General features: G+C 36.8%; 1 protein-coding gene across 1 annotated transcript; it reads left to right on the top strand.

The window, feature by feature from the left end:
- Positions 1–216: 216 nt before the first annotated feature.
- LOC103996714 (ALBINO3-like protein 2, chloroplastic) lies at positions 217–16,082 on the top strand. The gene is made up of 14 exons (XM_009417684.2): positions 217–726; positions 3,779–3,885; positions 4,958–5,085; positions 5,941–6,012; positions 7,928–8,029; positions 9,845–9,904; positions 10,153–10,218; positions 13,841–13,888; positions 14,566–14,727; positions 14,812–14,867; positions 14,979–15,096; positions 15,218–15,286; positions 15,370–15,479; positions 15,595–16,082. Exons 1-14 carry the CDS (start codon positions 281–283, stop codon positions 15,704–15,706), a joined length of 1,656 nt encoding a protein of 551 aa, XP_009415959.2. The 5' UTR covers positions 217–280; the 3' UTR covers positions 15,707–16,082.
- The last annotated feature ends 288 nt before the right edge of the window (positions 16,083–16,370 follow it).

Below are 16,370 nucleotides of genomic sequence, written 5' to 3'. Positions count from 1 at the left end.
ATCAAAATTTTCAGCAATATCTTCATGAATGTTGTTCATGTCAATCAATCCAAAGAGATAATATTATAGGGGTTTTCCTAAAAAGTCAGACAAAAATAATTCATATGAAAAGGTTAGGCTCGCTCCTGTCCGCTTCCTCGTCAAATTGGTGGGACCCCATCTGATCAAGCTGGTTATAGGCCTTGCACAATGGTTTGGGCCGGTTGTGGTCGCCATCTTACTTGAAAGAGTTATACTTGGGTCAACTTTCGACGCTTAATCTAAACCCCTTGCGCCCGCGATGGGTCTCGCGACCAAGCTCCTCCGCCACCATCGCCGCCTCCTCCTTCGTCCTCTCTCTTCCCCCTACCCTCTCTTTGCCCCTCCCGAATACCATAGTCACACCCCATCTCTGCTATGTTCCGATCACTCCTCGATCACCTTCAACCCTGGTCGTCGACCTGATAACTCGTTCCGATCCTTCTCCTGGTTCGCCTGGAACCCGGCTTCGGACAATGGCCGAGACGGAGGCGGAGAGACGCGTGAAGATGGAAACTTCGGAAGCTCGGAGTCGGGATCAGAGTTCAGCCCGCTCGGCGGCTCTCCGACTGGAGTGGAGCCCTCGATTATGGGCCTTGACGGGCCTGGAATGGTGGAGGAAGTGGCCGGCGAGAGCGTTTGGAGTTACCCGATGCGCGCGGTTATCTCGCTTCTTGATGGGTTCCACGATTTTAGTGGCCTTCCATGGTAATAACTCCTAAAGGGCCCATCCTTATGATTAATCTATGCCTTCTTCTGCTCGATGAGTCGTCAGCTTGTCAGCAACGTTTTTAAAGGTCTGAGATTTTGGAGATAGGCTCGCTAAACAGCGAAAATAGTTTACGGGTTCTTGAAGTTTGATTCGTTGAGTTGATGTCCTTGACAATTCCTATCATTACCTTACAAACACCATATCTCAATTTCAAATTTCTGAAGCCAGTTTTTCGTTTCATCTTGACCATAGGCAAAATCATAGGTTGTTTCGTCCGACTACGTTTTACTTGTATTTGTAAATAATCTAGTGTTTCATTTTATATTTGTTGGTTTTCTGTCTATTAGTACACTGTTGAGCTTGTTTCCTCATCGAAGCTACCTTAATCTTTCAATTCTAATGTCATTAGATTTCTGTGGTTAACTCTATAGTGCATCATTACTTCATAATTGTCACAGTTCGATGGAGTATTGTTTGCACTTTTTTGGGGATAATATTTTGCACCTGTTCTGCAGCTTATCATCATTTTGATCGATGTTTTTATTTCCACTTTTTTGGACTGCATTGCCCACTGTTGTACATGAAACCAAGACACCATATATCAACACGGGACTCGTAGCAGTCCCTGATCGGACTTCTATTCGACATGACCATATATCAACACCATATACCGGCTAATCAACACATGATATTCCGGCATGCTGTTCGACATGACCAAAGTAAAAGAGGGAGAGAGGAGGAGGAGAGAGTGGAGGAAGAAGAGAAGTGGAGGAGGAAGAAGAGTGGGAGAAGGACGTGAAGGAGTACCAGATGAAGAAGTGGTGAGGACAAGACAACAGGAGGTGTGATGAGAGAGATTAATAGAGAGAGAGATAGAAAGGAGTATGAGAAGAATAAAATAAAAAGACATTTGTCAATGGTTCGTCATCTCAGGTACGAGACCCGTCTTGGTGATCTATCAGACTGGTACATTCTGGTTAATACTAGTGTATCGACACACGATACACCGATCTGTATTGGTGTTTAAGCAAGGAAGAAAAAGAGGGAGAAGAGGAAGGGTGATGGAGGAATAGAGGAGGATGGAGAAAGGAAGAAGGAAGAAGAGGTAGTGGTGGAGGAGGAAGAAGAAGAAAGAAGAGGAGGAGAAAAAGCAATGATATCGTACCTATGAAGCAGTGGCCGCATCGAAGCAGTAGTAGCAATAGAGGCAGTGTCAAAGTGACATCGTACGCAAGAAGAGGGGTTGCATTTGCGAGCCCTAATTTGGTCTTTTTTCTTTTTTAGCATTGAGTTGGATGAGGTCCATCGCTCATTCGTTATTTTATTATTTTAATCGGACCACCCGAAATGGGGGTGGTTGATGTATTGACCCATGCCCGGACTAGTACATATCACTCGTATCGTACCGCTTTGGGTGGTACAATAGTCCTTGCTTATCGCTATAAAAAAAGTTGATAGGGGTCGGCCAGTAAGCTTGGTTTTTGACCCAAACCGAGTGATAAGTTGGTTTGAATTGGATCAAGCTATTACGAACTTAGTTGGAATTGCCTAAGTAGTGAGGCACCCTTGTGTTATCCGCCTATAAAGGGTCAGTCTAGTTGCAACCTAGCTCAGGTCTCGAAGAATATGTAAAAGAGCAAATTGATTAGCTCGAAAATGAGTGACAGAAAAGTCTCGATATCTTGCGAAGATGATAGTTTTACAAACAATCCAATAAACACAAGGTGTGCAAGAAAGAAAAAAAAGAAAGGAGAAAGTAAGAACCTTAGAAAGAAAATGAACAGTCGCAAGTCTGCAAATGATTGCTCACTAGATGACGGGTGCATTAGCAAATTTCTGTAGGCTTAACGTGCGAACTTGTGAATCCAATCAATATCCAACACTACCCTATACCCTTATCCAGTCTTATGCCACCTGAGTGTTTATGGGGTGCTGAGATGATTGACATTTTGCTCCGCATCACAGCCTACAGAAAACAGCCCAAGGCACACGAAAATTGGGCCATTTTATGGTAGTTTTGCCCATTCTGGTGAGCAGTCGTTTTGCAGCCCTGCGAACTGTTCTTGCTCACATTTTTCAAGCCAAAACACACAAAACCAGGGCAAAACACATTGCCAAACATATGTACAAGTAAACAAAAGCGACGAACGGTCCATTGACAAATGTGTTGTGTGTGTGCGACGATCGTTTGTGACAGAACAGTAAGGAACAGCTCGTATATTGGTTTTGGGTTGGATTAGTAATCTTTGGATGATACGTACCAGTTCACTCAATATTTAAAATCATGTGTGGAATGCTTTAACACTAGCCATTGGCCTATATATTGCACAAGATTCGTTTACAATGAATATAAAACAATGGCTTTTTACTTCCCTTGTGATGTTGTATTTGATATTTTTCAGTAGTAACATGAATATTAATGATGAGAACATGGATGGAACAAACATTCATTTGTTTATATTTAATTACCATATTTAAACTCTTGAAGAGCTTAATTGATAAGCGTTGCTTCTTATCTTCCAAGTTGTGCAATATTAATTCTTTAAGAGCTTACATAAAACTAATTTTCATGATAGCAACCATCTCATGTGGCAAGCCAATTAGACAAATGTCTAACGTAGGGACATTGCAATTGTGAAAAGAAACAATTTTAGCATGTTCACCGTGTTAAAATCTCATGATCTTTCATTGGCCTGTCTTTATTTATGCAAACTTTTTACTGCTTATGCTTTTAGTATATGCTTTAGATTCTACTATAATTCTGGTCACACTCTATAGCAAGTATAATAATCTGGTGATGTACTGATGTACTGACTGCCTGCTTTGTAATGTTGATGGAAAACTCAATAAGTCAAATGCTTGCGAGTAATAGCAATACTTCATTTAATTGTTTGCATAAATAAAGTTGATTTTCTTTTGTTTTACATATTCTGTGTAATTCCATTGACCAAATCTTCACAAAATAATTTTTCATTATAAGTAACATGAATGTGATATTCTACTAATATTTCACCAAGCCATTCTTTGACCTTTTAGACACCACTACAGGTGGGTTATAATCTCCACTTCTACATTGGCTCTTCGGCTATCCCTACTTCCTATGCTTATTGTGCAGTTAAGGAAAGCTCAAGAAATTGCTCTGTTTTTCCCAAAATGTAAGAAATTTTTTTCATCTTGTGAAAATTCTTATATTGATAGTTGGGCAGTGTAGTTTCATGTAATTCGATACATGTGTCTTCTTTGGAATGCTAGATAGTGGTGGATGCAACACAGACTTGTAGTGCATACTCACCTTCAATGAACACGAGTACTTATACATATATTGGTGCATAGTTTTAACTAGGCAAATCACATTCCTAAGTAATAATTGATGTACTATTTTGATGTAGTGGGAGAGAATGATTCTTAATCTAAGTGTAGGATTTAAGATCCAGATCAGCTAAATTGTGGGATCCCTCATCATATTCATGAGGAATTTGCTCATGATCGACAAGAAACAGTTGCTAATAAGCAAGTTGGAAATCTGTCAACATTGGTTGGAATGAAGGTTCAGAACTCCAAATCGGCTGATTGAATTCCCATCCATCCAATTTATTTGGGTATGGCTTGATTGACCAGTTTATCTAACAAAATTTTGATATTTAGAAACATATATATTGAATGGTGGAAGATCTTCTTAGTATCAATTTTAAGAATAAGGGAAATATTCAAAACTATTCTAACTATAAAGTAATTAATATAACAAGTCATACTATGAAATTTTAGGAAAGAATGATTGAAGGTAGAATAAGATGTGAAACAAATATTTTTTATCAATTTGGATTTGTACCTGAAAGATCAGCAACAGAAGTAAGAACTACATTGCATATAGTTTTATTAATTAAAGAACTATGATAGAATCTTTAAAGATTTATTATGATGTGTTTTAGAAAAGAAATATACTCTATATTAAGAAAAAGTTTGTACTTATATAATGTAATTCGTCTTGCTTTTCTCAAGTTAGATTTGTTGGTAATTTTACAGTCAATATACTCAATGCATACACTTGACTTCTTGATCATTTTCTTCCATACTTAAGGTATTTCGTAATGCAGTATCCCTCGGCATAATAGTTAGTTCACTTCCATTGAGTTTTTTTTTTTTTTTTTCATTTTGGCTTTATTGGGTACATAAGTACTGACTATAGATTTGGACTATGGTTTTCTGATTATTTATTCACTTTTTAAGTGCCACCTCCATTTCCACCACCTCTATCAGGAAGGAGTTTCAGAGAACAATATAAGCTTTTCCAAAAGAAAAGAAGAGAACTTGGGTGTCCAACATATTTGTGGAACTTTGCATTCTTCACTGTCCAGGTAAACCTATCGTGTCACTTATTGAACATAATATCGGTGTAAATGGTTGTTTTTTGTCAAATTTCTGCAACAATAAACTCTGGTAGATCAGTTGTTAACATAATATCATATAAATTTCTGAACTAATCAGTGATTTTTTATGGATATTAGATACTTGGGAAATACATATGACAGACCATATCTGATTAGACTTGTAGATAGTCTATTTACGTGTAATAGAGAATGTTTTGCTCATGCTTGTTGACTTTGTTGGTTTTTGCTACTAATGAACCGTTGTGCTTGGTTTTAAACTTGAATTTGTACTTATCTGTATGTTTCACAACACATCTGGTCTCCATCTTCTGATGTTCTATAGCTTGGTATAATATAATACTTACTATCTTATATCAGTCTAAATTATTCGTTTTGTGATCCTTCACCTAGATAATTCTAGGACACCTAGATAATTACTTGGATCTCACCTTTACAAGGGATCAAACCCAGAATCTCTTCAAGATGGGTAGAGGAAATCAAACACCAGGCGAAGGCCCTGTCGGTTAGTCCATACCATTATTCAGTTGTACTGCTGTCTGCTAATAGTCAAATCTTGGGATATCGAAACCAACAAAGCATCTGGCTAGAAACAATGAAATCAGGCCTGTGGCTAGCAAATTAGCTTCTGTAGCTTGATGTTTAGTATGTTAACATTTATTACGACATCTTTATAGCTTGTTTTTCTTCTAGATTTTTTGGATCTATCATCTAGTGTCAATAGACAAAGGTAAATTATGATCAAAAGTTGAACATTTTGATCAGGTCTCTTCTACTGTTTAATCTTATGTTACTTGTCTTTTAGTGACATGACTTTGTTTACAGGTACCTTGCTTTTTGTTGTGGATGACTAGTATTCGAAGAATGTGCCTTGATAATCACCCTGGCTTTGATACTGTAAGGATATTATCTTGAATAACTGTCAGTACTGCAAAGTGTTCTTGAAAGAGTGCTAGTGTTATATTTGATCTGGGCAATGCTTTCTTTCATGGAATTTATGATTTTTCATCCATATTTTGCTTAGTTCATTCTCTTACACAACTGGCAATGGATTACGATGGTGCAAGTATGTTTTAGTTATTTTCGTGCAGGAAAAAGATTCTGAAATTGCTTCCTTTGTGCAATGTCCTCATGGTAGTCTTAACATTGGTTGATTGGTGAGTTAGCATTGGACTTAACAATTAGTGAGCTTGCATTGGGCCCGGAATTTGTTGATTGGTGTAATGTGTCTATATGTTAGATTAAAGGTTGAAATTTTAAAAGCTCCAACAGGACCAGCAAAAATGTTGATGAAAAGATTTACAACATGTTTCGATGTCCTTGTATAATTGGTTTGCTGTTCAATGTAGTTGTTTTAGATGATCTTCTCTTATGATGGTGCTTGGGCATGCACCTTTTTAGTTTTTTTATGGTCCAAAAATTTCAAATATGGTACTATTTTGTTTCCTTCTATGATGTATCCCCCTAACTTTGCGTATCTTCCACTTTAGATGTTAGTGATGATGTTATCAGTTCATATTCGTATTGACAATCACCTCTTCAAGCATCAAGTACAGTCCATGAGGCTTTGTCAAAATTCAAATGTATCTTTGAGGATCATGCTCAAAGTAGATTCTTTTTCTTTTTGATACTATAATTTGTGTCTAGCCTCACTATCTGGAGTTTACATATCAGTCACATAGACTAATGCTGGTTGGATTGGAAGATGTGAATAATTACATGTAGGTTTTTTTGTGGGACCAATGTATAGCAGAACAAATGTAGAAAAAAGAGATAACAGGTCTAGAATCGTAATGGTTCTGAATATTATCAAATGAGTATTGTTGATCATTACCTGAAATTCCATGAGGAAAAGGTGGACTAGTCCATATTACTATGCGACACAATTGTTTAACATGCAATTGCGCAATCTGATCCTAAGCTTATTGCAGCATCACATAAGATGTGACTTCTGACAATTGGACAAGCATTCTTCTAAATACCGAATAATATGTTAGAAGAATGTTGTCCACCCCTTTTTTAGCCAGCTAGTGAAGGAATAAAAAGCTAAATTGTGGAGAATGTTGTCCACCCCTTTTTAACCAGGTAGTGGTGAAGAAGCAATAATATGTTGAAATCGAAGATACAAGCATGGCTCCAGGAGGTAAATATATTGGCTGTAGTTTCAAGTTGTCTACTCTATTCTATCAACAACAATGAAGTCAAAAGACCCATTTTGCCTGGTTATATGTTTGATATAAGAATAGTGGCAACGAAAATATGACTCTACCAGGATCTAACTAATATAAGATTAGGTTATTTTTTATATAAGTTCTCAGAAATTTAATCAAGGAAATAATGTAACTGGCACAAGCATTAAGATGATGAGATACATAATTTAAAAGTGTATTGGAAATGGGTAGTGCCCGTACTATAAGGATTAAACCTTTTTGGTCTGCGAGTTTCATGAAGGCTTGAAATTGCTGCATTAGGTAAAAAGGTTGCTAGTTGTGGCAAAATATATTCTTCAGCATGACTTGCATTCATATTAAGAGCACTATGATCATATCTGTTCTTACACTAAACCATTGTTACTACTAAATGCATATTATGGGGCAGTACATTTTGCTAAGTCTTCCCTGCTTGTTAATCTGGTTGAAAATTCATGTTTGTCGCTTTGTTGCTCTATGCTATAACTGTTATGCTGGAATCAACATGATGTCAAACATTTTGTATTCATGGAACTTTCAAATTTGTGAAATGTTGCTATGTCCAGTATGAGTTTTCAATCCTTTTACCTTGTATATTGAGTTTCTGATTAATAATTATTCAGGGTGGTATGCTGTGGTTCCAAAATTTGACTGATTTTCCAAGTGGGACTCTGGGTTTTGTATTTCCTATCTTGATCTCTGGACTGCATTATGTCAATGTTCAGGTACTTATGTCATTTTTTTTCCTTTTAAGATACAGAATTTAATTTTGTCATGTTACCCTTCACATTTTATGATCCGCAAGCATTCCAACTGGCTACATTGTATGCAATTACTTCTCTAGTTCAATATTACACTGATATGCTCTATCTATAATTGTTTGCTAATTAAAAGAAAGCTTACTACCTTCAGATCTCAACACTCTAATAAATTTCTTCTTTTAATTTGTTTATAAATTAAAGAAAGCTTACACTGATGTGCCACATTATGTTTATAAATATTCTATAATTCTCTAACATGGCATCATGGATTACTTTAACAAAGTAAATGAAGTAATGCAATTGATCAATCATGTTAAACCCTTTATCAGGGTTATGTGGTTGACATAAACTGGCACTTTGTTCTAGGAACAAGAAAAACTAGATCTTATCCTTATTATAATTTTCATTGTTAAAGCTTATATGAATTATGATGATCAAAGTTTTTTGGGCACATAGAGGAAGAATTATCAACATCAAACTTCATATTAGTTAGATCCTCAGAAAAGAGTTCTCAAAAGGCACTTTTTGAGACATGGGTAGGATGTACGACTATGTAATGGTATCACCGCCTTTCTCACTCAGCATCTTTGGCTTCTTCACTAAGTCCACATTCAAGTCCATTTGGATCACCAGAATCGTATTATAAATGATGTGGGTTTAAGAAGGCACTGAAACACAGTTTGTTGTCAATACACTCTGCACTGGAATAGTTAGGTTTGTCAATAATGTTTGTTCCTACTTGTACATACCAGTATCCAGGCACTGGAATGACGATACCACTCAAGTCTTTTTAAAGGCCAAATAATTTAAAGCCATTGTTTGATCAACTATATTGAGGCCTTCCTTTTGGTCCTATGTCACTACACGAGTATACGTATTGATCAGTAAATATTTGGTCATGGAATATATGCATATCTGAGAAATAATCAACCAATACTTCTATGTTTACTATATAACAATAAAAATTGATTGCTTATACTTTTGGCATTACAATATTCTAAAAATGATGCTTTTGTATTCTCGAGGAACTGGTCAACCCTTAGCTGATATGTTTGCATTGGCAGTTTATTTGTCACATATTTTCAAGTGTTATTTATACATAGACCTGTGGTAATTTGTGCTTCTAGCTTCTTAGCAACAGATTTAGAAAGTTATTGTGTAGCAAGTCAGTTGAAAAAGAATGGCACAAGTGTACAGATTATGTTACATTATGGGTACTTCAAAACAATATCAAATGCTAGCTTAAGTTTGCTATCATGCTAGATGAAACGACCATTTACCATTTTTTCAATTCGTCATCGCTTATATATATTTCATATTATGATAAAAGCTAAGTAGTCATCACCACCTATGTTCACATTCTTTCAAAGAAATTAGTTTTATTCTAAGACTCAAGTAGAAGGAAATGGGAAAAAGAGAAACAACCTCCAACCTGCCTCCTACTGCATGCGAGCCTGTCACTGATACTTATGCATGGACAGATGGACTGCATTGGTCCCTTCTATGTGACCTTTCCTGAGATAGGACTTTCGTTGGCCAGAAGGTTTCTTCTATGTGACCTTCAAAATTACTGGTATTTGTCTCTAGCTATCATAACTGACATTTACAAGCTATCAGTCAGAGAGTGCTTCTAAATGTAACCATTGCCTCTCTGCAACTGCTTGGTGTTTGTTATTTGCTCATTTTCTAGAAATATATTAACAAACTTATTCATTAGATATAGCTTTAACATTTAAAATGCATAGTTTTGATGATGATCTACATTTCTTTTCCTTACAGATTTCTTTCAGAACAATCCGGTCCAGGAACTTGCGAGGCATTCTAGGATTATTGACAAAAGTAAGTTGGGTAAAGGTTTCCTTCTTATATTCGCATAATGTTAGTTAAGATAAGTGGAAACAATTTGACAATCCAGGACGCATGTTATTAAAAATTTTTGACAAGCAACTGCTGACATCATATTTTGGTTAGAATTTTCACTTAAAAATTATATATTAAAAGGTTATAGAAAATATACATAAAACGGTTAAATATAGACACAAAATATTATATCATAGGATATGATTTGGGTTCAATTTATGATGCAGTACTACAAGGTTTATCTGGACATTATGGCGATCCCTCTACTTTTTATTGGATTCCATATTCCTCAGGTTGGTTACTCATTCTCTATTTTACTGGGTTATGTTTCAATATCTATGATTATATGCTTATATGTTCAGATTCTCTTCACACAGTCTTAAGCTAAGTTTCATTACTTTGTGACTTAATGATAATTGGAGTTCATAGAACATATCTAATTTTTGTTTACTTGCCTTAAGTTTGTGAATCCTACATTTCATGTGACTAAATTTGGAAGTAGAATTCTGAAAATATAATGCTTGATGAGCTTAAATACTTGAATTGCTGCTTATCTTGACATTCGTAGGAGGAAATCAACTAGCTTCTATAGCATTTTTGCATTGAAATTGGGTGTCTTGAAAACTGTTTGAAGAATATGTGAAATAGAATTTGATCAAAATTGTGTCATGCTTGGAGGCCAAGACAGTTCACAAATTCTGGAGAGTGAAAAAAGAAAAGAGGATATCCTTTGCTATAGTGCTAAAGTTTCTAGGAACCTTAATCATCATTCTCAGTAGCTTCTTCCCTGTTAAGTAGGAGGATGTGGTAAGGTGATTAATTCTGGAAAAATATTAATTATTGATTATTTTTTAGAATGATATGGTACTTGCCAAGCAATGATATATCGATCGGTATTTTTGTCCTTATGCCAATATGTAATAACAAACCCAAAAAAAATAAAAAAAAATCCTATTTTAAGCCTTTTAATAATAATATAATATTTCAATTAAATTTCAATAAGTGTGGAGTTAAAATAAGGATTAGATAGTGAATTTATCTTTTTTTATGTTAAGTAGCAACTTTGCTACATGTTCTTCGTTTCTTCTGATGATGTTGAGTCAATTATAAAGATATAAGCAACATTAGATTGCAATATAGCAAAGGATATCCTCAAATGGAAGCAAATTGTATATACCTGCTTTTATCACCAAAATGAATAATGAGACTTCACAACCGGTGGACTGGGTTTCTTAATCCTATGAATTTGTATATCAATATGGTACGTCTATTGGACCCAATGTTAAAATTACTTACATGACATAGTATACTAGTAAACTATTTATCGTTGTGTATCAGCGTCGTAACGGTTGTTGCCTAATTGTCATGGATAACACGTGTCTTAGGAGTCTCCTGAGGCAAGTATAATTGTGGCATGTATAGCTGGGGAGGTTGGAGTGCATCGAAACTTCCACTATCATCATTGACCTACTAATGACCAATGCAAAAAAAAAAAGAGCCACCATCACCGTACATCTCTTAGCCGAAGGATTCTCCATAATATAATGGTTGCGAATACGATAAGCTACGATCTGTGTCTACATTGTAGAAGCTTTGTTGTATATGCTCGAAGTCATCAACTGCCTTCTCATTTCCTTGTGTGTTGCTAGTATAAACCAGTGATTTAAAAAGCGTTAGGCGGCAAAAGGCACCAGAGTCCAAAAACGCTCGAGGCGCTAGGCGCTCGCTTAGGCCCTCGCCCGAGCGAAGCGAGACGCTAAAATATAAAAATATATAATATAATTAATATAATTAATATAATTATTTAAATAAAAAATATGTTATTAAATTAAAAAAATCGAGTACAAAATCACAATGTCATATTAATAAAAAGTCTCAAAAATCAAAACAATAAAATTTTACATCAAATCTATTGAGTTGCTCTATACACTTGCCATTTATTCTAAAACCTAACAATAATTTTAAATAAATAAAAATTAATAGTATTAAAATCAAAATAATATATTATTAATCTAATAAATAAAAATACTATTATTGGTATACAGTTAGTAGTATACTGTTAATATACTGTTAACAGTATAGTGAGAAGAGTGTGAGAAGACCGAGGCTGCTAAGGCAACGACAGTGGTAGCGGGAGTGGGAGTGGGAGTGGGAGTGGGAGCGGGAGCTGCGAACGGTAGCGGGAGTGGGAGTGGGAGCTGCGAGCGGCGAGCGGCGAGCGACGACAACAGCGATGAGCGACGATTGTGGCAACGGCGAGTAGCGACAATGGCAGCGGCAACGGCAGCAGAGAGCAACGACAACGGAGAAGAAATCTCGACAGCAAAATCGCGAGTGTTAGGGTTGGGGAAGTCGGGGAAATCGTGAGAGGGAGCCTATCGGTGATTTAGTTGGTTCGATTGATCCAACTAAAGCACCGGAGACCGAACCAGACGTAAAACACTGGTTAGGTCGTCTGGTTTAACCCGGGCGCTCGCCCGAAGCGCCCGACGCCTGGGCTCGGGCGAGCACCTAGGCGGTGCCTCGTTGAAGCGAGGCGCTTGGACATGAAGCGAGGCGCTCGGGCCTCGCCTTGCCTCGCCCGAGCGCCTAGGCGAGCGCCCGAGCGCCTATTGAAATCACTGGTATAAACATTAAGCATGGTTTCCCGAGGTTCGTGATTTGTATCTTGGGTGACATACGTAAAATGTTACTCCTTGATCCATGCCCCACCCTGAGACTAAGTAGATAGAACCATCAATTGGCCATGGTTAGCGCCATCATCAATCAAGGCACTGTTGTCAACATTTCTACGGACCACACGAGGTACTGAATGCAACGGAGGTGTCTCGTCGTTGGATTGAAATTATTGCTCATTGATTCTTTCCAAGGGATCAGCTGATGCTATTGCCTTCCCCTCAATTTTGCACACTACGCTAACAATTGTGGTTGTTGGGTGTCATGACCTCAACTAGACTAGCTCGAGGTTGCTAGGCCATCACATTTTGGACGAGTGGGTTCTTCCTCGTGCTAGGATGTTTCTTTTCTTCTTTAATCTCGATGATAATATCAAGAGAAATACACTAATCACCCCTTAACATGCTATGATTAAGCCTAATTACCCCAAATTGTCTCTAAAACTAAGGTAATGGCCCTAATTGACACTAATCACCCTTAACATGCTATGATTAGGCCCTAATTTGCCGTAAAAATAAGATATTCGCCCTATTTGGCCCTAAATTATAAAGGATGACACTAATCAATATTAAGTAGCTATAATTAGGAATAATTATCTCTAATATCAAGAAAGATCCATTAATCAAACCATCGTTACTCATACTAAGACACTAGATATAAACATGTCAAATCTAACTAAAATGTAGAAGGATGATAAATACCTTTAATTGAAGAGATCTTTGACTAAATGACTCTTTTGACCACTTTAATCCCTCCAATTGGTGCTTTTATCATCGATTAGGATGCTTAATTAAGAGAGGGAGAAGTGAGTGAGAAAGAGAATGGGAAAGTTGTGTGAGTGAGACAGTGAAATAGGGGAGTTAAGAAGGATTTAAAGAGTTGAACCATGCTCCAAATGGGGTCCAACGATCAAATTGATCGTTGGACCAAATTAAATCCTAGCCCTTGATGCGGTTCAGTCGAGATCCAATCGTTACCAAGTAATGTCGTGTTTCGATCGTATCGCCTGATATTTGGGGTGTACTGGGCAGTAAAACCTTGTCCGGCGTATTCAGGCCAATATGAGTGATCCTACGTGCCAACCGTAGGTTGGACTGGTACATACTGCACATACCATATCGTATTGGGTGAAATTGCACTCCTTTTTATTTTATTTTGGAATTAGTTATTGGGACATCTAAAATATGTATTTAATGTTTAGTTCTGATTTATTTCTGAAGTATTTTATTTGGATTGCAGGGAAGTTTGGTGTATTGGGTGACCAACAGTTCACTGACCCTATTTCAGGTTTGTACTGTATACACTTAATTTCATTAATAGCATGATGTCTCGTGATCGACACTCTTATCGACCCATATTAAGGGGTGTCTTCTTCTGTAGTGATGCTTGTACTTTTTTATTTTTTATTTGATTTTTGTTTCATGTATCAAGCTCCTAAAAACCTATGAATCAGCTGATTTATTTTACCTGAGCTTATTGTAGATTCCTTGTTTTATTGTGCTTCTTTGTTTCTTGATACTTTGTTTGGGTCATTTCTTATCTACAACTTGATTTAGAGTACTGTTATTGGGTGAGCCTTGGCATCACGGTGAAGTTGATCTTTCTATGATCTAGATGTCCAATTTTTTAGTTGCAGAAATAGCCTCTGTTTGAAAGGGTGAGGTTGTGTACGCTGACATCTACATATCCCTTGTTGTTACGAAACTTTAAATGCTAGGTTTGTTCTTATTCGGGAAAAGATCCATGCAACTGACTCAAAATAGGTGGCACGTTATGGCTTACTATTGTTGTAATTAAAACATTGTCACGACTCACAAAGGCTCAAACATGAGGTGCCACATAAATAATTATTAATATCTATTATGTTGCATCATGTAAGTGATTTTCTTGTGTCTTTGCTAGGAGGTCTAACATGCATGAATCCTTCTATCAAATTCTTATTCATGAACCTTAAAATGATGCAGCTATTGGCCCTGAAAAATTCATTTATACGAATGAAGTTGGGTTTGCGAGATGAGAAAGTTCCTTTGAGAGAACAAGTATCTTCAGAGAAAGTTTTACCTGAGAATAATATTCATTTGACGGAGATCTCTGTGGATACTCTTTCTCCTCAGAAGTTGCTTGATGTAAGTAGTTGACACATTAAAAAAAAGTTGATAATGACAACTGTTACCAACATTTTACATGTTTATCATTGGCATTTTTCACAGATTGCCCTTGAAGATCTAGCAGCAGGGCGTCGCAATGAAGCTATTCCACTTTTAGAGTAGGTGAACTGTATCCATATAGTCGCTTTCTTTTAGTAGTTTTAGTTTTCTTCTCAGGGTGTAAGATAAAAATACATTAAAAATTTTCTATAACCTTTCTACTGTGACAGAATGGCAATTGAAAAGGACCCTGAGCTGGTTAGAGCTTTGATTGCCAAGGGTCAGATTTTGTGCTCCCAAGGTTCATTGGTGGAAGCGGCCAAATATTTTGAGAATGCAATTTCAAAGGTGAATTATATTGCTTCCCGTGTACTGCTAATAGTATTGCATTCTACGGTAATATATTGGGTGTATCTTGAAATATCGTTGCTTCATCTTGATAATTTTTTTCCTCGCATATGAACTCCAGATTCAAGATGAAGAAGATCCCTTTTTACTTATTGCAACTTTTGGTGCGGGAGTTTCACATTTATGGCAGGTATAAGCTAAGGTCTAGGCACTTCCTTCAAAGTTTGATAGTCTACCAAGTATAGAGATCACCGAAATGCCTAATCTTCACAGGGAAACAAGTTAGAGGGAATAAAACATTTGAAAAGAATAGCAGAATTAAAAGAACCAGAGAGTCCTGCAAACAAATCCTGTTACCATCAGGGTTTGGTGATTTTAGGGAGGTAAGGGATCCCAAAGCTTTCTGAATGGTGATGTAACTTGGATTGCTGCTTCCACACTGCGTGAACTTGTATCGATTTCATCTCATTGAATATCATGAGATATCTTCTTTTGCAGCACTTTGTTCGAAGAAGGTAAGAAATCTGAAGCTGCCAAGTATTTACGAATTGCAGCAACTTACGATCCTGGTGTTTCTGTATACTTGAAAGAATGTGAAGAGGCAGGATAAGAATCTATTTTACCGCAAGTGATTTGGATACTGTCTCAGAGATGGTATAACAGAAAGTTGCAGGCTCTTTGCTTCCATCGAGTTTTTACAGGATTAGAGGGAGGTTCGGAAAACAAAGCTGCCGCCAAATATTTACATATTTTTAATTATTCGACCACAGTCTACATTCATTTGTACATCGGTTAAATAAATAGCTTTTGTTTGTGTCAAATTTTGACAAACAAAATTGCTGTATTTCCATACAGATTAATCCAGAGTGGTGTCTAATTTTATTTTATTTTTTGTGTACATTTATGAGATTTCACTTGTAATCAAAATCATTTGAATTCTCATGTGCATTTAGAATCGAGGAAAATGTATCTTGGTGATCTCTGAATTGGTTGTATCATTTATTCAATACTAGAAGAGTGTCAGTTATATTGCATTTTAGGGCATCATCTCTTCCTCAAGGGTGACTCTGAAGCCTTAAGGTTGGTTTCGGGGGTTCTTCTATCGGCTCGGGCTATGGTGTTGGATTTGAACTAGGCATCAGAGGTTCGTAAGAATCAGCTCTCCTCAACCCAGCCAGCCTTATGGGCAGATTTTGGATTGGTCTAAACAAGGTTGATACCACTTAAACAAGACAGACTCCCATGCATGGAAGGGGAATAGAAACCCGCCTCTA

Source organism: Musa acuminata, chromosome BXJ3-9, assembly GCF_036884655.1.
Source record: "Musa acuminata AAA Group cultivar baxijiao chromosome BXJ3-9, Cavendish_Baxijiao_AAA, whole genome shotgun sequence".
Classification (NCBI taxonomy): Eukaryota; Viridiplantae; Streptophyta; class Magnoliopsida; order Zingiberales; family Musaceae; genus Musa; species Musa acuminata.
Note: the sequence above shows the minus strand (reverse complement) of the source record. Positions and strands in the feature narration are given on the sequence as shown.

Coding starts and splice junctions, on each gene's coding strand:
- LOC103996714 (XM_009417684.2), top strand. CDS start 281: ATGGGTCTCGCGACCAAGCTCCTCCGCCACCATCGCCGCCTCCTCCTT. Junction 5,086..5,940: donor TTGCATTCTTCACTGTCCAG/GTAAACCTATCG, acceptor CTTTGTTTACAG/GTACCTTGCTTTTTGTTGTG. Junction 14,728..14,811: donor CTCCTCAGAAGTTGCTTGAT/GTAAGTAGTTGA, acceptor CATTTTTCACAG/ATTGCCCTTGAAGATCTAGC.